The sequence below is a fragment of the Danio aesculapii genome, chromosome 11 (genome assembly GCF_903798145.1).
Source record: "Danio aesculapii chromosome 11, fDanAes4.1, whole genome shotgun sequence".
NCBI lineage: Eukaryota > Metazoa > Chordata > Actinopteri > Cypriniformes > Danionidae > Danio > Danio aesculapii.
The window spans coordinates 11,221,442-11,244,523 of record NC_079445.1 but is presented as its reverse complement, the minus strand read 5'-3'; the positions used below and the strand labels follow the sequence as shown (position 1 = coordinate 11,244,523).

Below are 23,082 nucleotides of genomic sequence, written 5' to 3'. Positions count from 1 at the left end.
GCAAATGTGTCTGTAGCCACGGGTTATAAGTTATCGTCCCGCTAGTTAAGTATGTCTTGCAGTTGAACAAGTGGCCGACACAGCTAACAAGCTTTTTTCATTCCAAAAACGCGAGGCGCACCTCACTGCCTTTATATGTTGACAAGGAAAAAAGAAGAGAAGAAGTGCGGTCCTCTTATGAAACGACTGAATCAGCTGGGTATCGATTGTGCATAAGTGTTGCTGTCTGTGTTGTTACAGTTGTAATATTTAATACTATTGTGATATTCAAGATTTGTAAATTCATACAGCTCTGGATAACTTAAAACAGCGATTAGTCCTTCAGAGCGGTGTTAATGCGTCCTGGAGTAAAGCGAAACAGCTATAAACTCCAGCAAGATAGAGTGATTATATGCAGACTCATACTTTATCTATAAATAAAGTATAACTATAGAAACTGTGTTCATCTTAACTAAACGCTTCGTTGTGTTTGCTGGCCTCACGCATCGCGCACCTGTCAGTCAGTCAGTCAGCACGTAACCCCAAAGAATTAAACAGATAGTGCACAGCACTATACGGTTACAGAAAAGTTTGCGCTGTTATAATTCACTTACCCTTTAATACGTTTTGGTGCGATATTAATCCGCTATTAAAAACAACAACAATAACTGAATGTTTTGAATGGGTAATGTAGCCGTGGCGAGATGCATTTTGGTCCCTGCCATGGAAGAATGAATGTAGCGGAAACCATATGCTCTTTAAAAGTTCTCTGTAGTTGTCTTGACAACACAAACTGCTGCTCTGGGATGAGCCTCGTGCAAAAGATGCCCCTCTTAACGCAAAGGCGCATTCAATCGGCCCCTTATGCAGCCAAACTAAAAATATACAAAATAATAATTTTAATCGTTTAACTGATAGCATTAATCGGTTACAAACGCACCCTTTCGGTTAACGGTTAATCGATTATTTTGAGCATCCCTAATATATATATATATATATATATATATATATATATAAACAAACATTATTTAAACATAACTGCTTCAAACTTCGGGGGCGCAGTAGGTAGTGTTGTCACCTCACAGCAAGAAAGTTGTCGGTTCAAGCCTCAGCTGGCTCGACTATGTTTCTGTGTGGAGTTTGCATGTTCTCCCTGCGTTCGTGTGGGTTTCCTCCTGGTGCTCCGGTTTCCCCCATAGTCCAAAGACATGTGGTACAGGTGAATTGGTTAGGCTGAATTGTCCATAGTGTATGAGTGTGGGTGAGTGTGTATGAATGTTTTCCAGAGATGGGTTGTGGCTGGAAGGGCATCCACTGTGTAAAACATGTGCTGGATAAGTTGGTGGTTCATTCCGCTGTGGCAACCCCGGATTAATAAAGGGACTAAGCCGAAAAGAAAATGAATGAATGAGTGAATGCTTCAAACTTAAAATTGCCAAGTATTTCAAACGATTTCAGAAAACTTTGTTAACATTCAATCATTTAGTTTCCTATATAATTTATTCTTAATATTTAAGAATGTTTCTTTAAATCTTTGATTTACTCTTTTGAATATAAATGTCATTGTTTTTCTAAAAGTGACTAACACAGGTAAATAATTTTGTTTCTAAGATACTGCTGCTTATCTGTTTATCTGACCCCTCACAGATGACAATGAATGTGAGAATGTAACTGGAATATGTGGCTCACATGCCAACTGCACCAACTATGCTGGCGGTTACTACTGTACCTGCTTATCTGGATTCATTTCAAGTGGGAAAATGGAGAAATTTCAGACTAATGATGGGACCTACTGCAAAGGTATGCATGCCTACTTGGTACACATAAAATGAATAAATACCAAGAAGATTTCACAGCTGACTCTATATAGTGAAGATGAACTAGGCTATTTGTTGAATTGCAGATATAAATGAGTGTGAGGAGGACAGAAAATGTGGACCCAATTCGAAATGCTACAACAATATTGGCTCATTCATCTGCACATGTTTGAGAGGTTATACATCGCCAGCAGGGCCCTGGTTCATGCCTAACCATGGGACAGACTGCACAGGTAAGAACAGTAAATAGAAAATGCTCTGAAGAGGTAACTAAAGTTTTATACTGCAATCTGAAATGTATATCAATTCATTTTCTCCCATGTGTTTTTGTACATTTTGACTTATTCCATAAATGTTCAGTAAATGTATTTCACTGTTTCTTTGTCTGTGTGTCAGAAAACTCAAAGATACACTGCCATCAGGACCACAAATGTACTAAAGAGACAGTTGACAGCACACTGGAAAGAGTGAGTTACATTATTTACTTGAAATGTTATAACATATTATTAACTTCTGACTAAATATGGTTTGGCATAGTACATTATGACCTCCCAAAAAGGTGTGAACATATATAGAAAACATGCTTATTTTTTCTTGTATATCATACCTGTATATTATCCTGTAATTTTTTTAATATCACATGAGTAGAAGTGCAATATGGATATATATCGGCAGTGGTGCGAGGCGTGCGTTGGCTCGAGGCTGTGGGCTGAGTGCTTTAGTGCCCCCCACCAGTGGCAATATACAGCCATATCGCACTGCTACTTGTGTGATTTCGCATTTATACAACAGTTCAACTGCATAATCATTTATTTACATCAATTGGGAAATATTTTAAAAAGCAAAAAAAAAAGGGGCTAATAATTCTGACTTCTACTGTATATATATGTATATATATATATATATATATATATATATATATATATATATATATATATATATATATATATATATATATATATATATATATGTGTGTGTGTGTGTGTGTGTGTTTCGGGTTCCATAAAGAGCTTTTCTCTTTTCTATAAAGACACAATCGTAAGCTATACACAAATTTTTCTTGCCTAATTTAATAATCAGATCAGAACACTTAATTGAAAGTGTATTATACACACTTAACTCTCGCTGATTCTGACTGTAATGTAAAAACGTGCACATTTTGTAAAGCTGCTTTGAAATGCTAATGATAGTGAAAAGCACTATACAAATAAACTTTTAATTTAATTAAGAGTTCTTAAAAGAATTTGGTGTAATTATAATTTAATAACAAAAATGTATTCAAATTGTTGTATGTGTGTGTGTTTTGACGCACATGCACATACATTATTATATTACTATATTATGATATTTATATATTATGTTATTTAAATAACAGTATTATATCTTATTGAGTCTCATTATCTGTTATAAGTAACAAGTGATTGGTCCTTATTAGGTTAAAAAGACAGCAGACTTTGAATTAATGAGGCAATTACATACCTGCTTATTCTAAATTATTGCTAATACTAATACTAAATCTTTTAAAAGACACAGTTCAAATTGTTGACATAGTTAAAATAATACAAATAATGTATAAGAGGGTCCATCAAATTAAGGTGTAAGAATTTGATCATCATCTGTATAACAATAATGATATGTAAAATGTGTTATAATGTTACCCTTTTTGTTTTTAACACTCATTGTTCATGTTTTTAAAGGTCTAATGTGTGGAATAGGTCAACGGCTTGCACACTCTGTAATAACTGGATATCTTGTGACTAAAATCAATGCACGTCTCTCTTAGATGTTTTTCCTCTCACCTTGCTGAGAACAGCTCTAACTCAGGAAGCAGCTGCTCTGAAGTTTTTTTTCATGTGACTTTTGTCATATAACAATCAAGATGAACAGAGTGTTTTAGGAAGTGTCATCAATATTTCAGGAATGGTATGAGAAGGTACACAGGAACAATCACGTGTATATATATATATATATATATATATATATATATATATATATATATATATATATATATATATATATATATATATATATATATATATATATATATATACACACTGCATATGTATATATACACTCTCAGAAATAAAGGTACAGGAGCTGTCACTGGGGCAGTACCTTTTCAAAAGGTACATATTTGTTCACGAAGAGTCCATATTGGTACCTCAAAGGTACATTTTAGGTGCATTTGGGTACTGATATGTACCTTTGAGGTACCACTAAGGACTTTTTAGGTACAAATATGTACCCTTTGAAAAGGTACTGCCCCAGTGACAGCTCAGATCCCCATAAAATTTTCACTCTGTTATGTTGCAGCCATTTGCTAAAATAATTTAAGTTTGTTTTATCCTTATTAATGTACTCACAGCACCGCATATTGACAGAAAAACACTGAATTGTTGACATTTTTGCAAATTGATAAAAAAATACAAACTGACATATCACATGGTCCTAAGTATTCAGACTCTTTGCTCAGTGTTTAGTAGAAGCACCCTTTTGATCTAATACAGCTGTGAGTCATTTAGGGAAAGATGCAACAAAATTTTCACACCTGGATTTGGGGATCCTCTGGCATTCCTTCTTGCACATCCTCTCCAGTTCTGTCAGGTTGGATGGTCAACGTTGGTGGACAGCCATTTTTAGGTCTCTCCAGAGAAGCTCAATTGGGTTTAGTTCAGGGCTCTAGCTGGGCCATTCGAAAACAGTCACAGAGTTGTTGTGAAGCCACTCCTTCATTATTTTAGCTGTGTGCTTAGGGTCATTGTCTTGTTAAAAGGGAAACCTTCAGCCCAGTCTCAGGTCCTGAGCACTCTAAAAAAGGTTTTCATCCAGGATATCCCTGTACTTGGCTGCATTCATCTTTCCCTTAATTGCAACCAGTCGTCTGGTCCCTGGAGCTGAAAAACACACCAACAGCTTGATCCTGCCACTACCATGCTTCACTGTTGGGGCTGTATTTGACAGATGATCAGCAGTGATGAGCTCTCCACACATACCACTTAGAATTAAGGCCAAAGAGTTCTATCTTGGTCTCATCAGACCAAAGAATCTTATTTCTCACAATTTTAGCAAACTCCATGGGCTTTCGTGTGTCTTGCACTGAGAAGAGGCTTCCGTCAGGCCAATCTGTCATAAAGCCCTGACTAGTAGAGGGCTGCACTGATGGTTGACTTTTTACATCTTTCTCCCATCTCCCAACTGCATCTTTGGAGCTCAGCCATGTGATCTTTGGGTTCTTCTTTACCTCTCTAACCAATGCTCTTCTCCCCCGATAGCTCAGTTTGGCCGGATAGCCAGCTCTAGAATGGGTTCTGGTCATCCCAAACATCTTCTATTTAAGGAATATGGAGGCCTGTGCTCTTAGGAACCTTAATTTTTGCAGGAATGTGTTTGTAACCTTGCAACTATACTGTCTCTGAACTCCTCAGGCAGTTCCTTTGACCTCATAATTCTCATTTGCTCTGACATGCATTGTGAGTTGTAAGGTCTTATTTAGAGAGGTGTGTGGCTTTCCTAATCAAGTCCAATCAGCATAATCAAACACAGCTGAACAAATATGAAGGTGTGGAACCATTTCAAGAATGAAGAAATGCACAGCACCTCAGTTAAATATATGAGTGCCACTGCAAAGGGTCTGAATACTTAGAAACATGTGATATTTCAGTTTTTATTTTGTAATAAATCTGCAAAAATGTCAACAATTCTGTGTTTTCTGTCAATATGGCATAATGTGTGTATATTAATGAGGAAAAAAATTAACTTAAATGATTTTAGCAAATGGTTGCAATATAACATATATTCATTCATTTTCTTTTCGGCTTAGTCCCTTTAGTAATCAGGGGGCGCAATCAATTTTTTGCTGCTGTCCTCAATCACACACATACGCTACGGACAATTTAGCTTGCCCAAATTCACCTATAGCACATCTTTGGACTGTAGGGGAAACCAGAGCACACGGAGGAACCCCACACAAACACAGGGAGAACATGCAAACTTCACACAGAAATGCCAACTGACCCAGCCGGGGCTCGAACCAGTGAACTTCTTGCTGTGAGGTGACAGTGCTAACCACTGAGCCACTGTGTCGCCTGCATTCTAACATAAGAGTCACACTTTTCTAGGTGGGTAAGAGCCAGGTGGAGGGTGGAGGAAGTTGCATTGTCCATAGTTCAAGTGTGTTGGGTGGGCTTGTCTTGATATTGTGCATGACTAACCTCTCAAAGAACTTCAATATGATTGTGATAGTGGTATGGGACAGTTGTAATTTAGACAGGTCTTCCTTTGTGTAAGACAACTGCTTTGTATACAGACTGAATCCAAGATTATGTGAACCTCAAAAATTTGATTATGTTAATTATTTTTGACTGAAAAAAGAAAGAACATCTTGGATGACTACATTATTAGGAAAGTTTAGTTCTGGAAATTAGCAATCCCTTTAATAGCACAAACAGCTATAAATATTCTATTTTATACTGCCGACATTTTAAATACCCAGACCTGACCATTTTCAGGGGATTATCATTCGTTTGCAGGCATCTGTGTGTGTCTCTATGCATATGCGGGAGACCTGGGATGTCTCGAACTATTTGTGTTTGTGCTATAATCTTGTATGTATTTAATAGTTTGAGCACAGATTCAATTTTTAAAGGGTGGGCCTTCATTTGGAAAGAGGCGGGAGCAGCAGTTTATTTGCATTTAAAGACACATACACAAAATCAGTACATTTTTGCTTTTACTTTTGCAACCAAATAGAGATACAGAGTGTTATAATAAGTAACAAGTATGATATAGTATCTTATATCTATATTTTTAAAATATAATAGATATAATATGTAATAATAATAAACAATCTGTCACATGTTTTGAGCTGAAACTTTACAGACACATTCTAGAACATTTAAAGTGAGCTATAAGCTATATTTCCTTTGCTAACATTTTAAGTGATATATGCGAAAAATGAACGTGTTTCCTGATACAGGCCTATAAAATAAGCGTAATAAACATGTCTGTTTTTTCCCTGTGGAGTATAAAATTGTACAGTAAATGCTCGTACTTGTATCATATACCTTCTTTGGGTGAGTATTAAAGCTATTTTTCTCTCCTGGGTTTAGATGACCAATCTGTCCATTCCAGAACGTCTGAAAGAGATAAGATATCAAACATCCGCTGCACTTTCTCCAGTTCTTCTCATGTCATACATTGAGGCCATGGTCAGCAATAAATTAAAGCCTGGAGATGAGTCTAAACATTTAGAGGAACATGTCAATGAAACCATCACGGTAATACATGTCATTTCATATGCAAAACATTTTTATTATTCACTTATTAAAGTTTGAACCTTTTACACCAACATTTAGAAGTAGCAAGCTTAACCATAACACCAAAATATAAGATCTATATTCACTGAGTAATGATTAAAAATATGAATTTTTAAAATGGGGTGTATTCATTTATGCTGAACTCTGTATGTATTTATTTATTTTAAATAATGAAAACTCACAATATATTGTAGGTTATAATTGTATTTTCTTGACCATGAAATATATATTTTTAAATATATTTGAATACAAAGATTTAAATATAAGCTAGTTTAAATATTAGTGTTATTACTTACATTATTGATACTTAGTCTGTATTTTTATTTTGCAATTCTTATATGTTCATAACTAAAATATGAATACTTGTTTGATGATTTTTCTTGTAGAATTTGGTTTTTAGTGTAAATAACTTGGTCAAGAAGGATGAAAAGGTGGAATGGGACAAGATAAATGAAGATTTGAGGAAGTATTATGTCACCAAACTTCTTCACACAGCAGAAAAGGAAACACTGGCCCTGTCTGCTGGTTACACACATACTACTCAGATGCAGGTGCATGCCGGTGATTTAGGTGAGATTTTTGAGGGCCTAAAATATAAAACACCACATTTCATTACCTAAAGTTGTAAATTTTATATATTTTTGTTTACTTCATTTTATATATATATACAGTGGTGTGAAAAAGTGTTTGCCCCTTACTGATTTATTGTTATTTATTATTATTATATTTTTCACATTTCAGATCATCAAACAAATCTAGTTATTAGTCATAAAAGCACATCATGCAGTTTTGAAATGAAGGTTTTTATTAATATGGGACAACAAAATACAAAACTGCACAGCCTTGTGTGGAAAAGTGTTTTCTACTTTTAATAACTGGCTATACCACCCTTAGCTGCAACAACAATGAGTCTGTTAATGTGTTGTGGAGGAATTTTGTCCCACTCATCTTTGCAAAATTGGTGTAATTCATGGAGGATTTTCGAGCATGAACCACCTTTTAAGGTCATGCCACAGCATCTTAATTGGATTCAGGTCAGGACTTTGACTAGGCCACTCCAAAGCCTGTTTGTTTTTCTTCAGCCATTCAGAACTGGACTTTCTAGTGTGCTTTGGGTCACTGTCCAGTTGCAGAACCCAAGTTCACTGGCCGAACATTCTCCTTCAGGATATTTTGGTACGCAGCATTATTCATGATTCCATTTATCACAACAAGACTTGCAGGTGCTGAAACAGCAAAACAGCCCCAGACCATCACACTACCACCACTATATTTTACTGTTAATATTATGTTCTTTTCTGAAATGTGGTGTTACGCCTCATTCACACTAGCAGCAACTTCAGAGCTGCGTGTCGCTCTGTGTGGTGATCTGCAGCAAACGCAGATCTGTGTAGGTCTACTGCACGGAGTATACAACCATCCTCTGAGCGAGCTGAGAGAGGATCACGTAAGCTCTACTGGTGCTCCTATTGGCTGTCACTCAAGAAAGTTGCTCTTCATTTGCAGAAAGTTAAAGGATTCTCAACTTTGTGACATCACTCAACATGCCCGCCTGGTCCCCAACGATCACTGTCGCTCATGTAGATGGAGGTCGCCGGAAGTCGCTCACTCTCCACTGAAATGAACAGTCGCTTGTTGCTTTGGCGCTGAGAGTCGCTCGTAGTGGGAATGAGGCTTTACTTTTACACCACGCATAACAGGACATACACCTTCAAAAAGTTCAACTTTTGTCTTGACAGTCCACAGAGTATTTTTGGAAAAGTTTTGGTGATCATCAAAATGTTTTCTGGCAAAACTGAGACATGACTTAGTATTCTTTTTTTCATGTTTGCCCAGTATCTTTCTTATGGTGTAGTCATGAACACTTACCTTAACTGAGACAAGTGAACAGTTTTTTGTATTCTGTTGTGGAAATTTTGTGACCTCTTGGAGAAATTGTCGCTGCTCTCTTGGGGTAATTTTGATTTGCCCGCCACTCCTGGGAAGGTTCTCTACTGTTCCATGTTTTTGCCTTTTGTAGATAAAGGCTCTCACTGTAGTTTGCTGCTGTCCCAAAGCCCAATACATGGCTTTATAAACTTTTCCAGACTGGTAGATCTTAGGTAATTTTTTCTCATTTGTTTTTTTTATTTCTTTGGACATGGCATGATGTCTAGCTTTTGAGGATGTTTTGGTCTTCTTCACTTTGTCAGGCAGGTCCAATTTAAGTGATTTCTTGATTGTGAAGATAATCAAGCCTGAGTGTGACTACTGAGACATTGTATTCAGGAGTAATAAACCAGAGTTAAGTCATGTTTTAACAGTGATACACTTTTATTCCCTTATAAATATTATTTTATTTCACTTAATAATGAAAACATTTATTTTCAAAATGGCATGATGTGTTTAAAGAGCCCCTAGTATGCATTAAAAAAGGTCATATTTTGGGTTTTGGGGTCTTCAACAACAGGCTGATATGCATTAAATGAAGGTCAAAAAAACATTTTCATTGTCTTATAATATGCAATTATTTTTACCTAATTATCCCAACGACTCCAATATGATACGTTCAACAATTCATTTGTTCTCAAACCCCTCCTTAACGCAATGCTAATCTGCGTTGATTGGTCTGATGCTTGGTCGACTGCGTTCAGTGTGAGACAGAGAGAAACGCCCACCACATCTTATTAACATTGTTAAAGTAGTCAATGCAGTTTAACACCAGCATATTGCTCTATTCTTAACAATGACACACATTCAGTATTAATCCACACAGTGGCAAAAGCTGAGCTATTTGGAAACTTGACCACCACACGTGTTTAGGAACAGCTGAACAGCTATGGTGGCCATAGCAGCAACAAATGGCAGAGGATTGCGAGCTCACAAAAAATTAAATCCATAAAGCAGCACACATTGCGTTTTCAGCGTGGTTTTAGACATGATATGACAATATAAAGAGTTGACCAGATACAGTACAAGCCATGTGGAGGAGTGACAAGTAACAAAACACATATAAATACACATTTTGCATGCTAGAGAAAACAAGGAGGCAACCATTTTAATTCGCACTTACTTACACTTGTGAAATGGAGGAAGAAACTGATTCATGCACTGTGTACTGTAAAATTCCTGTCAAGCTCTGACAAAGTCCTATGCATCAATAGTCTTTTCTGATCCATCCTTTAACAAATGGCCGACAAATCGCTTGTTGTAGGTGTGTAGATTGCTGAAGCACTCGTCAGAAAAATGACAGGAACACAGCACAAGGCTGGGGCTATAACGCTGAGGTACTTTTGCAAAAATAATCTTCAACCACTGACTCTTCACAGCCTCATCTTTGGGTAGGGAAAATAACACTAACTTTCCCTTACACTTCAGAGCACAACGTCTTTGAAACATGATTCAAACGGGATCTGCTACAGTGTTTGTCTTCTTCCTTTTCTTTCTACAGTGGTTGTGGGCGGGGCTAGGGGTTTTAATAGTCCCGGGTCTGCGCGTGCAACAAATGGGTGGGGCTTGAGTTCAGAATCGACGTCATGCCAACGCGGTTAAAGATTCGTTACCCCGATAATTCATTTAAACCACTCTGAGTCGACTCTTTTATAGAGGAATAAATAGTTTTAAACAACATGCACTTTCAGATTTAAGCCCTAGCTAGATATTTCATTTCACTTGTGTTACACAAAAAAAACGTAATAGGGGCTCTTTAATTGTGTTATTGTTAATATTTGGATTTGCTCGATGATATTAAACAAAAGTGTGACAAACATGCAAAAAATAAGATATCAGGCTAACACTTTCACACAACTTTATATATTACGTTCCGTGTCTCTTTGTAGCCATACATACCAATTATGAACCTGAGATAAATAATATTTAATATAAATACTACTCTGACACATTTAAAAAAAATTATAACCCCAGTAAAATAAATAATCATAATTTATTACCTCTTAATGAATATAGAGGGTAATAGAAAACCTTTTAAAATTATTCTAATAAAATTTTTATTAAAATACATGTGATATTCAATAAACTAAACATACATTACTTTCATTTTTATTATTATTTATCATCTTTGTTTAACATAATACACTATTTTGATTAATTTTTATCATTTTCCAGAAGTCACTGCACAATGAATCACGTATTTAATGATTCATCCGTACTGCATTAGATAATTTTGTAACCTGATTTTGCTTATCGTTGTGTTGAATGCTTTCTAGAAATGAAATTATACACGTATGAACCCCACCAAGCACAGAAGCATCCGCTGTCAGCCAGCATCCAAGGAAATTCCATTTCATTAAGCACCAAGAAAGCAAAACAAACAAACAATAATGGTTTGTAAAAGTATTTCTCTAACTAAACTGAAAGCAAATACACCAAATGATTCAAATGCACACCTTTATCGTTTTGTCTGTTTTAATCTTAGGCAGCACATCCGTTGTATTCCTCATCTATCACAGCATTGGGGATCTTTTAAAGCCTGCCGATGACCCTGGAGTGGCCGATTACTCTCGCTATGCAGCAGCAGGTGAAATTACAGTTAATTCACCTGTAATAGCAGCAGCCATCAGTAACCAGAAGACACTTACACTGAACGATGTGACCTTCACTCTCAAACACACACAGGTGCAGTTTGACTGGTTGATCACTCAGCATTTCATTTCAAATAGTTGTGGTTGTCAAATTGAGGTTCACTTTTGTTTTTTATTTACAAAGGAGATAGATCCAGTCCGTGATGAGACTAAGTGTGCATTCTGGGAATATTCACCAAGCATGATGGGACACTGGAGTTTAGATGGCTGTATACGCACTCGTGTGAACACCACACACACTTCATGTTCTTGTAATCACCTGACACACTTCGCTATTCTCATGTCCTCGGCTCACTCTAATGTAAGTCTGGTCTACTGCTGCTCCCTACTGGTGCCCAAGCACATTACACTCACTGAAATAAATGTACAAAAGCATTCACCGGGGCTGTATCTTTAAAAAGTTGTCATAGAGGAGACAAGGGATTAAAGTAATTTTTTTTTGTTTGAGGGTCTTTAAATTTGTGGTCGTTTATCCTTGATGTCTCAAATTTTGATCCATTGTAGCCACATTTGTCTACTATAAATTTAACTTGTTCTACACATTCCAAGATTATGTGAGTTAAGGACAAATGAAGAGTTTAGATGCAAAAACCTCTAAAAGCCGTTAGATTTTTCTTCTAAAATTAGCATTTTGACTCCTGTGTGTAGGCTCAGTAATTTTAGTATTTTGGTGACAAGTTTTTAATGCCTTTTAAGTGAAATAACTGAACATAAACACAGGAGGCTGAGAAAAATGTTCATTTTAGGAGAACATTTCAGATGACATTTAGAGGTTTTTGCATCTGAGCTCTTCAAATACAAAGATTTTTGAAAAATTACAACCTAATTATTTGCACTGTAATATACAGTTGAAGTCAGATTTATTAGCCCTCCTGAAATATTAGCCCCCCCTTGTATATTTATTTCCTAAATTTCTGTTTAAAGTTTTTTTTTTCAACACATTTATATTCAAAATAGTTTTAATAACTAATTTCTAGTAACTGATTTATTTTATCTTTACCATGATGACAGTACATAATATTTTACTGGATATTTATCAGAATCAGTTACTATATTCAGCTTAAAGTTAGTGGTGGGCAAAGCAAGGCTTCATTAAACACTGAAACAGTCGAAGCAAATGTGTCGAAGCTTCGAAACGTTCTGAAACCTGTTTCTACAATTACACCTTGTGGTCATTTTTTATGTATTGTTCTATTACAGCTTCAGCAATAAAAAACAGTTAAGCATATTTAGGTATTAAACCCCATGTTGTAGAGTTGAGGTTTGAATTGATTTAGTGAAGCTGTGAGAGTTAATGGTAATGAGATAATGGGTTTGAATCCGGGGTGATGCAGCTAAGATGTTATTTTAAATGCTCTGTTCTTGTAACGTGTTTTGTTAAACATTGGTCTGACATCCAATTGAACACTTTGTGAATAAATATGTCTTGTTTTGGCCATGAAAAAAGTAACATTATTAAAATACATCAAATTATATTTACAGAGATTCAGATGCGGCCCCTTTGCAGCACAATTACTCTGTGCAATTGCACGGTCCACTAGGCTACATGAGATAGCATTTTTTTTTTTACCCTATCTGTCAAACAGAGATTCATCATGTCTCGAAATGCTTCTGAAATATCCGATGCTTTGAATTGATTTAGTTGCATGACCTGGTGTTTCGAAACACTTAAGTCTCGTGACCAGGGTGTTTCGAATCACCTTAGTCATGTGACCTGGGTGTTTGAATCACCTAAGTCATGTGACCTGGGTGTTTCGGATCATGCTTCAGTGCAGTGTTTCGAAACACTTGTGCTTCGGGATTTTGACTCTGTGCCGAGACGTCAGTTTCACGTCAGCCATCGCTACTTAAAGTGACATTTAAAGATTTAACTAGGTTAATTAGGTTAATTAGACAAGTATGGGTAATTAGGCAAGTCATTTTCTAACAATAGTTTGTTCTGTAGAAAATCGAAAAAAAAATTGCTTAATGGGGCTAATAATATTATAAAGTATATTGACCTTCAAAAGTTTTTTTTAAACTGCTTTTATTCTAGCCGAAATAAAACAATTAAGAAGAAATAATATAAGAAATACTGTGAAAAATTCCCTGCTCTGTTAAACATAGTTTGGGAAATATTTAAGAAAGAAAGAAAAAAAAAATCACAGGAGGGCGAATAATTTATTTTGACTTCAACTGTATATATTTGTATATTTGTTTAAGTAATATTAAATAAGTCATTTTTAATTGTGAAAAGCAGTAACCTTATCTTGAAATCTAAAATAGTACACCAAACCAGCTACATATGCTATAAACCCACACAGAACAACTTAGGTGTAAATCACCCAAAAATTAAAAAAATGTCACTATTTACTCACTTTTCACTTGTTCAGAACCTGTTTGTGTTTATTCTGTTAAACACAAAACAAGACATTTTGAAAAAATCCAAAAAAAACACTGACTTCCATATTAGGAAAAACAAATACTATGGAAGTCGATGTTTACAGGTTTTCTACTTTCTTCATAGTCTCTGCTTTTATATTCAGCAGAAGAAAGAAACTAAATCTCTTCTGATGAGGTGAAAAGTGATTAAATTAAAACAGAATTGTCAGATTAGGGTGAACTATCCAACCCAGGCTCATTCTGAAAATGTAGCCCTATATAAATTTCTGGAGAGCGTCAAATACGTCCCAGAATCTGTAAAAGCTTTTTTTTTTGCAGTTTTTGTTTTCATGAATCCCCCAGAGGCTGCTTTTGAGATCTCAAATTTCTCTCGCGGTTGCCATTTGCACCTGTTTTTCTCACGTAAGTCCACCTGAGGCCGCTGTCGACTGACTGACAGAATAAATGACTGACTGACTGACCAATCGACTAACCCACCCTCCTCCTTCTCTAAACCCAACCAATAGTGTTTTCAAAAGCCACGACCCACCCACTTCCCTAAACCAAACGCACAGTTCTTACCCTGTTATTTACTTGTTTATTTTTTTATTTTTTTGGCTACTGTTTCTGTCTTACCCGCTTTCTGGTACTGTTCTTCACCAGCCTCGAACCTCATTGTCACGGTTACCTCCGCTCGGTGTCTCAGGTCTGCCAAGATACATGGCGAGCTAACTAGACAAACTGGTAACAACGGGAAAGCCATCCATACGGAGGTAATCGTTCAGCTGGTAATCGCGAAAATGAACGGCGTCAAACCATCGATCATTTTAAAAACAAAATGCAGCCATACATACTTCTGGCTACACAATTCTCGAACTCCAGAAATGTATATAGAGCTACGTTTTCAGAATGAGCCTGTGTTGCAACTATCTCTTTAACAATACTGCGCAAGCAACCATCCTGTCATATTTGCATCAATATGTCAATGTAATGCAGAATTCGGCTCAAACACTCCTAAATTAATTTGTATATTGTTTTTGATTTTTGTAGCTGCTTGCACACTATAACGTTCTGACGAGAATAACACAGCTGGGAATGGTGATCTCTCTCATCTGCCTGTCCATGTGTATTTTTACCTTCTGGTTCTTCCGAGACATCCAGAACACCAGAACCACAATCCACAAGAACCTGTGCTGCAGTCTTTTCATGGCCCAGTTCATCTTTCTCATTGGGATTAACAAAAGTGCACACAAGGTTCTCTCACTATTTATTAAAATGCAAATGAAAAATCAATGTTTAGTATCTATATTTATTAACATGCTTTGCAATATTATGTTCATCGATATTTGCTCCCTGTGTGTTTCAGTGGTTCTGTTCTCTAATCGCTGGCCTGCTGCACTACTTCTTCTTGGCTGCATTTGCTTGGATGTGCATAGAAGGGATCCATTTATATCTCATTGTTGTTGGCGTCATGTATAACAAAGGTTTCCTTCACCGAAACTTCTACGCATTTGGTTATGGGAGCCCTGCTGTGGTTGTCGCAATATCTGCAACTCTTGGATATAAATATTATGGGACCAGTTCTGTGTAAGTTATGATTATTTTAACTTAGTGGTATTTCCTCAGGAAAGCACCACAATTACTGTGAGCTCTATTTTAGTGGGATATTAAAATGATTAGCTTGTAGTATTTAATATAGTATTTTAGGAATCATAAGCACACATTTGTACCCTTTACTGCACTTTGTGATTAATATCGATATAGCTATAGTATATCTGTGGTTTCCCAGATACAGTTTAAATTAAACCAGGAGTAGGTCTTAATCTAGAACAATGCCTTTCTGAAAAAACTGTCTATGAAGTCCTGAACTAAAATAAACTGCAAATCAGAACCAGCTGGATTGAGGTTGCCTATAAAACATTTGCCTAAAGTGTCCATATTGATACCTTAAAGGCAGTGGTCCTCAACCACTGGTACCAGTCCGTGGATAAATTAATTACGAACCGCACAAGAAATCATTAATTATTGCTGTTTTATTTATTATCTGAGTCTAAACGATCTTTTATTTTGAAAAATCTTTTATTTTGAAAAATGACTGTATTCTCTCACTTACATCTGTCACATGAGTTCCTGAATTTACCCTACAAGTAGCAAAATGAGTAACAAACAGGTGTCTTTGGAAAGTTTCTTTCCTAAGGAGAAAATGCCCAGTGAAGGACCCACAAACTATGTAGCTAAAAATATGGCAAAACAATCTGAATTTGAATTTTGCTAATTTGAATTATTGACAGTTGTATTTTAATAAATCTTAATTTTTATATGCTGTTATTTTTGGAATTTGAATTTATTAATTTGAATTTATAAATTTGAATTTGAATTTCATAACTTGAATATTGAACATCTGAAATTTAAGACAACTGAATTTTTCAAGGCTGAATTTGTGAACTGTTTGAAGTCATAAATCCAGTTTGTAAAAATACAGTTTCAAATTTTCAAGATGAAGAAATTCAGAACATCAAATTCAATATCCTAAAATTCAAAACCAGAAATTCAGATTCAGCAGAAAGTAGGTCAGGGGTCATGAACAGGGAAGAGTAGACGATCACCAAAAATGTAATTTTATTTAATTACATCTCATTGGTTAATTTATTTACATTTTTGGTGTTTTGAGGGATAAACAGCTGATTGTGACCTATACTGTAACCTCTGATGAGTTATTTCAACAGACACAGGGCTCTTACACCTTTCCCAACGACACATTTAAGGACTTTTCAAGCTCTTTTCAGGTGCATTTTCACACTGTCCCAACGTTTTACAGCTTCTCTCTCACAAACATGTGCAAGAAGAAATGTTGAGAATGGCAGAAATGTACACAGCAGCCTCTGGTGGATTTACAAGAATTGGCATGTATTAGAAAATGTGTCCCAGTGATGTATTTGAGATTCTCAAAATGGTACACTGCACCCTCTGGTGGATTTGAGAAAGCAAAAACATGTAGCCCAGGGTAACCTACTGTACATATTTCTTGGTTATCAAAAATGTAGTCCTGGGCACTTATCTCCAGTGAGCCTGGGTTAAAATATCATGTTATGCATGCAAAAAAATTATTTTATCACAATATTTATATGGGTAACCTGTTTTCAAAAACTCATCTAGCTGGTGCTACATGTTGGTCTTCACTGACATAATTCAGGCAATCCATGTGTCCTCCAAATGAATCCAGGTAGCTTTATTTTAGGCCTCAATTTAGTACAAGAGTAGCTCTATTCTTGCTCCAGGAAACCAGCATAATAAATTCTGGACTAGACCAAGTCTAAGACAATTTAAAACCATGACAGAGAAAACAGATTTATGTTAATCTGGTTTAAAGGGTCATTTTTGTCTAGGACTAGGCTTAATCTCGGTCTAGGAAACCACCAAATAGTCTTTAAAGGGTATCTATTATGCTCCTTTTTACAAGATGTAAAATAAGTTTCTAATGTCCCTAGAGTGTGTAAGTGAAGTTTCAGCTCAAAATACCTTGCAAATAAAGTTGTATAATTCTTTGAAACTGCCCCTTTTAGGCTTTGATCCCAAATGTGCGATTTTGGTGACTGTGACTTTAAATTCAAATGAGATTGTACTTTTTTCAAACGAGGGAGTGGCTAAAATGTGTCAGCATAGTGGCAGATTCAAAAACAAGAGTAACATTCTATGCTAATGAGGGAGAGTTTGTCATCAATGGGTGGGATTTCCCCTTTGATGGCATGAACAAATGGATTGTATCTGCTGTTTTTATAAAGTGTGATTATAAAAAAATGAAATTAATACATTTGTACCATTAAAAGCTGGTTATATCCACAGACTGTTGCCACACAACTGTGTTTAAACGCCTTATAAAAGTGGTTTTGACATAATAGGTCCCCTTTAATTAACCTAAACCATGCTGAAAAATAACGTGGAAATTATTTAAGCCTTGCACCATTCACATTTTCCTAAGACAATGCAAAATGTAGTTTTATAATAATCACAATTATTATTTTGTTTTCTTTATCTTTTCTTAAGGTGTTGGCTAAGCACTGAAAATAACTTCATCTGGAGTTTCATAGGCCCAGCCATTCTGATCATTCTGGTGAGCATCTGCTCTTATTATAGTCATTATAACATTCAATAACAAAACTGTAGATTGATCATGTATAACACATAAACACTCAGGGCTGATGTACTGCATACTCAGAAGCAAATCTATTTACACCAATTCAACACTTATCATTGCACCATGTCATTTTTATTGCAACAGACCGTTACATACACAAAATATGGCATTCTGTTTAATAAATTATATTAATGAAATATTGTACTTTCTTGTTGAATAACTATTACATGAAAAGTGATTCTCTCACAGGTTAATCTGCTGGCATTTGCTGTGATCATCTATAAGGTTTATCGTCACACTGCTGTAAAGAAGCCTGAAATCAGTCACTATGAAAATATCAGGTAAGGAATCATATTCATAATTTTCAATACCTCTAACATATCATCATCTCTAATGTACTGACTTTGTGTTCACTATGAATGGGCACAACAATACTGCAGTATCAATATATTGATACAAGCTATACTGGTGATACCTTTAAAATTAATTTATTACAGTATTATACATTTGAAGTCAGATTCATTAGCCCTCCTGAATTAATAGCCCCCCTGTATATTATATTTTCCCCCAATTTTTGTTTAACAGAAAGAAGAATTGTTTTCAACACATTTCTAATTATAATAGTTTTAACAACTGATTTATTTTAGCTTTGACATGATGATAATATTTTACTAGATATTTTTAAGATACTAGCATTCAGCTTAAAGTGACATTTAAAGGCGTAACTAGGTTAATTAGGCCAGTTAGGATAATTAGGCAAATACTTTTATAACAATGGTCTGTTCTGTAGACAATCGAAAACAAATATTTATTGAGGGGTCTAATAATATTGGCCTTAAAATTGTTTTTAAAAAATTTTAAAACTGCTTTTATTCTAGCCATAATAAAACAAATAAGACTTTCTCCAGATACATATTTTTATAGAACATACTTTAAAACACTCCTTGCTCTGTTAAACATTATTTGGGAAATATTTTAGCAAGAAAAAAAAATCACAGGAGGGCTAATAACTGTGTATAATTATTTATATTATTCAATATAAGTTACAATATTACAACTATATTGAGATAAACAATGTTTATGTATCACATTCAAATGTTTTCAGTTCTTTTCTTAGGCCAAATTTCTTTTCTGAACCTTATGAAACCAAAAATAGTCACATTCCTTTCACCAGAAGTTTATCATTGGCTGAAAAACATTTGCTGTGCATATAGCCCATTGTGAAGATACAATCACATACCCATGTAAGAAGTTATAATTATTGTATTGGTATCAGTATTAATATAATATATTTATTAAAAAGAATGAACAAATAATTATAACCCATCCTTAGTATTCACATTATTTATATTGATTTATGCAACAGTGGCTCTTTGTGAAAATGTACCCCTATATACATTTCTGGAGATCGCGAATTATGTAGCCAGAAGTACGTATGGCTGCATTTCGTCTTTAAAACGAATGCTATGGGGCGGTATGATGCCGATCCTTTTCACAATTATCAATTGACCGTTTACCATTTGGAAGGCTTTCCAGCTGTTACTAGTTTGTCCAGTAGCTCGCCATGTACATCGGCAGACTTGAGATACAGAGAGGAGTTGACCACAACGACTGGGTTTGAGTCTGGCAAAGAACAGTTCCAGAAAGCAGGTAAGGCAAAAACAGTAGCCAAAAAATAAAATAAACTAGTAAATAACAGGGTAAGAATGTGGTAAAATCTGAAAACGTGGTGAAAATCAGGCGAGGGCTTTTCCTTTTCTGGATTGTTTTTTAAAACTGTCAGTTGGTTTTGGGGAAGTGGGTGGGCGGGTCAATCGGTGCTTTTGAAAACGCTAATAGTTGCGTTTAGGGAAGGAGGAGGGTGGGTCAGTTGATTGGTCAGTCAGACATTCAATTAGTCAGTCAGTCAGTTGACAGCGGCCTCTGGTGGAGTTACAGTAGAACAGCAGGCGCGAATGGTACTCGCGAGAGAAATTTGAGATATGAAAAAGCATACACAGCGGCCTCTGGGAGATTCGCGAAAACAAAAAAACTTAGCTTCTGGGACGTATTTGGCGAATTCCAGAAATGTATATAGAGGTATGTTTTCAGAATGAGCCTGGGTTGGATTTATAACATGGTACTGAACTCCATTGTGTATCTCCACAAATTTCAGGTTCTAAGTAAAATGTTGTTTTCTTCTCAGATCAAACACTATAAATAACCCATAAATATTACAAACAACTTTATTTTAATTTTTAATTTTATATACTTAATATATTATTATTTTAGATATTTATCATTTATTTTATTTATTAAATAATTCTTCATCAGATCTTGTGCAAGAGGAGCCATTGCTCTCCTGTTTGTTCTGGGAGTTACCTGGGCATTTGGTGTGATGTACATCTTATATGAGACCACCCTCACTGCGTATCTCTTCACCTTCGCCAATGTATTCCAAGGGATGTTCATTTTCATATTCCTTTGCGTTCTATCCAGAAGGGTAAGGTTCATATTCCTGTGCAATTGTACATTTTAATACACATTTATTATTACTGTTGCCATTTTGCACCTATCATTTCATCTGTTTTTATTTTGATCAGATTCAAGAGGAGTACTACAGATTATTCAAGAACATTCCATGTTGCTTTGAGTGTCTGCGATGAACAGATGAACTACAACACAATGCTTTCAGATCAAGGCATTAAAAAGATGTACTTTGCATGAATGTTACAATATATTTATTTTTGAAAGAAATGTATTAAAACAACTAAAAGTGATACTGCATGCTATGATCTTAAAATGTCATAACCTGCTGGAGTTGGTAGCTTTAAGACAATAACAGATTATTTTCTGATTACTGGTTAAAATGATTGTATATGTACTGTATTGCATACTAATAAAATCATTGTCTACATTTGATGTGTAAATTTTGATGTAATAAAGTTAACTAAACTGAAACAACCTTCTTCAGTACTGTATATAGTGTAGCATTGAGGTTGTATGCAATTCTGTGATTTCTCCTCCTTAGCCAAAATACATCAATTTGGAGTGCTTTTGTCTGCCCCCCAGACCTGATCTGTCATCCTTATCATAAGAGAGCTTGAACAGACCTTCAAAAGGATTGAAGTTAAGGAAAGTAGCCACCCCCCACCCCCGTCCTCCCGCACACCATCACGTACGACACATTCCAAAATGCACTCCAGATTAAATGGACTATTAGAACCCACAACTCCCTTCAAAATGTAAATAATATGTTTGTTTGCAATCTATATGTTCTGCTTCTGTTCTATAGCGAAAGTAGTTACAATATTATATGTATACACCAATAGACCTCCTGTGGTGTTAAATATGTAGAAATGCATGTATCCTGCTTAATATGTGTTTAAAGTGTCATGTTTAGTATCGTACTTCTTTTGTTTTACGATTTTTCTTCTATTTTAGTTAACTTGTGTGAGTTGTAGCCTCAGTTTCCTGTTCCTAGCTGACCGGAGTGACCCCCGGTGTGGTCTTCTACTGTTGTAGCCTGTGTTGTGCGTTCAGAGATGCTCTTCTGCATACCTCGGTTATAACAAGTGGTTATTTGAGTTACTGCAAAGAGCTTAGAATTACCACAAGGCGACACTTAATAGCAGAGCCGGAGTGGGACTCCTTTTCAGCCCTGGAGTTTCAAGCCTTAGACCGGCCCACTTTAGTTCACGACTGACTATATTAAATTAACGTTGGTTCCAATTCAGTGCAAATACAGTAGCCTAAGTGTTGCTTCACAGTGTAGATTTATCTGAACAGTTAACACAATGTATTGTTTAACAGTCTCAGAATCTATTTTCTGTAAGAATTAGTGCTCATAAATATACAAACCTTGAAATGAAAAAATATAAAATAAATACAAATATAATGTATGTAAATAAAATATATTGAACTTTCTAATGACACTATCATGTCTTTTTTCTAGAGATTTTTTATTTCATTTCTGGCTTTTTCAGCACCACCTTTGCGCTGTTTATTATACATTTTTGAGCAAGGTGCCGCTGTCTGGGGATTTCATTCATTAACCTGCAGGCTGCTCATGGGGCTGCGCGAAAATAAATAAAAAGAGTGGAGTTGCGGTAAAATAATGAATAAAAGAGTGAGGCTATGGTAAAATAAAAATAAAAAATAAAATAAATAAATAAAAAGTGTGACTTCTGTGAGTGCAGGCAGCTAGGAACACCGGCCCTCGTGGCCAAAAAACGGACCGGCCCACCGGGAATTCTCCCGGTCCATTAGCCAATCCGAGCCTGCTCAATAGAATGTTTCATTGCAACAGCAGCGCCCAGCAATTCCGCCATTCTGGCGTGAAAGTGATCGGCCGTCCATTGGATATTATGCTGTCGCGATGGCAAGCAGCTGCTTTGTTTTTTATTTATTCATTTAAAAAGCGCATTAAAGCTAAAATACAACCTGAAAGACAACGATATAACACATACAATCATAGACTGGTGATAATCAGCACTTTTAATAGTTTATTTTACAGACTTAATGTTTAATATAAACATACTTGTTTTCTTGAAACTGTCCATTTAGGTGAAATTACTTTAAATTACTTTATTTTAATAGTTTACACACTTGCATAATACATATTAATACTGACATTAAATTGAATTAACATGACTTTCAACATTGGATGTTGATAACACATTAACAGCACTTTTTGTTGGAGTATTATATTATAATAGTACATAGTATTTCTTCCAGTGTTGTCTGTTAAAAAACTTGTCCGAGTTTATTAATTTTTGTATTTTTATGTACTGGTATATTGTTATTCATGATTTTAATGCTGTCATTAAAAATCATGGAGGCCATACAAACTACCAGATGATGTAGTTTTTGTTGTGTATACTTAGTTTTGCTTCACCCTAAATTGAGTAAAACAA

At 35.5% G+C, this 23,082-nt stretch overlaps 1 protein-coding gene across 1 annotated transcript in view; it reads left to right on the top strand.

The window, feature by feature from the left end:
- The window catches only part of adgrl4 (adhesion G protein-coupled receptor L4), a 28,544-nt gene extending 6,448 nt beyond the window's left edge, over positions 1–22,096 (top strand). The window contains exons 3-16 of the mRNA XM_056468556.1: positions 1,627–1,779; positions 1,883–2,029; positions 2,193–2,263; positions 6,905–7,072; positions 7,498–7,681; positions 11,317–11,433; positions 11,526–11,725; positions 11,816–11,992; positions 15,103–15,306; positions 15,419–15,639; positions 18,097–18,163; positions 18,437–18,528; positions 20,501–20,669; positions 20,770–22,096. Coding sequence (XP_056324531.1) covers positions 1,627–1,779; positions 1,883–2,029; positions 2,193–2,263; positions 6,905–7,072; positions 7,498–7,681; positions 11,317–11,433; positions 11,526–11,725; positions 11,816–11,992; positions 15,103–15,306; positions 15,419–15,639; positions 18,097–18,163; positions 18,437–18,528; positions 20,501–20,669; positions 20,770–20,832 — 2,033 coding nt within the window. The 3' untranslated portion in view covers positions 20,833–22,096. The remainder of the gene's footprint in view (positions 1–1,626; positions 1,780–1,882; positions 2,030–2,192; positions 2,264–6,904; positions 7,073–7,497; positions 7,682–11,316; positions 11,434–11,525; positions 11,726–11,815; positions 11,993–15,102; positions 15,307–15,418; positions 15,640–18,096; positions 18,164–18,436; positions 18,529–20,500; positions 20,670–20,769) is intronic.
- Positions 22,097–23,082: the final 986 nt, after the last annotated feature.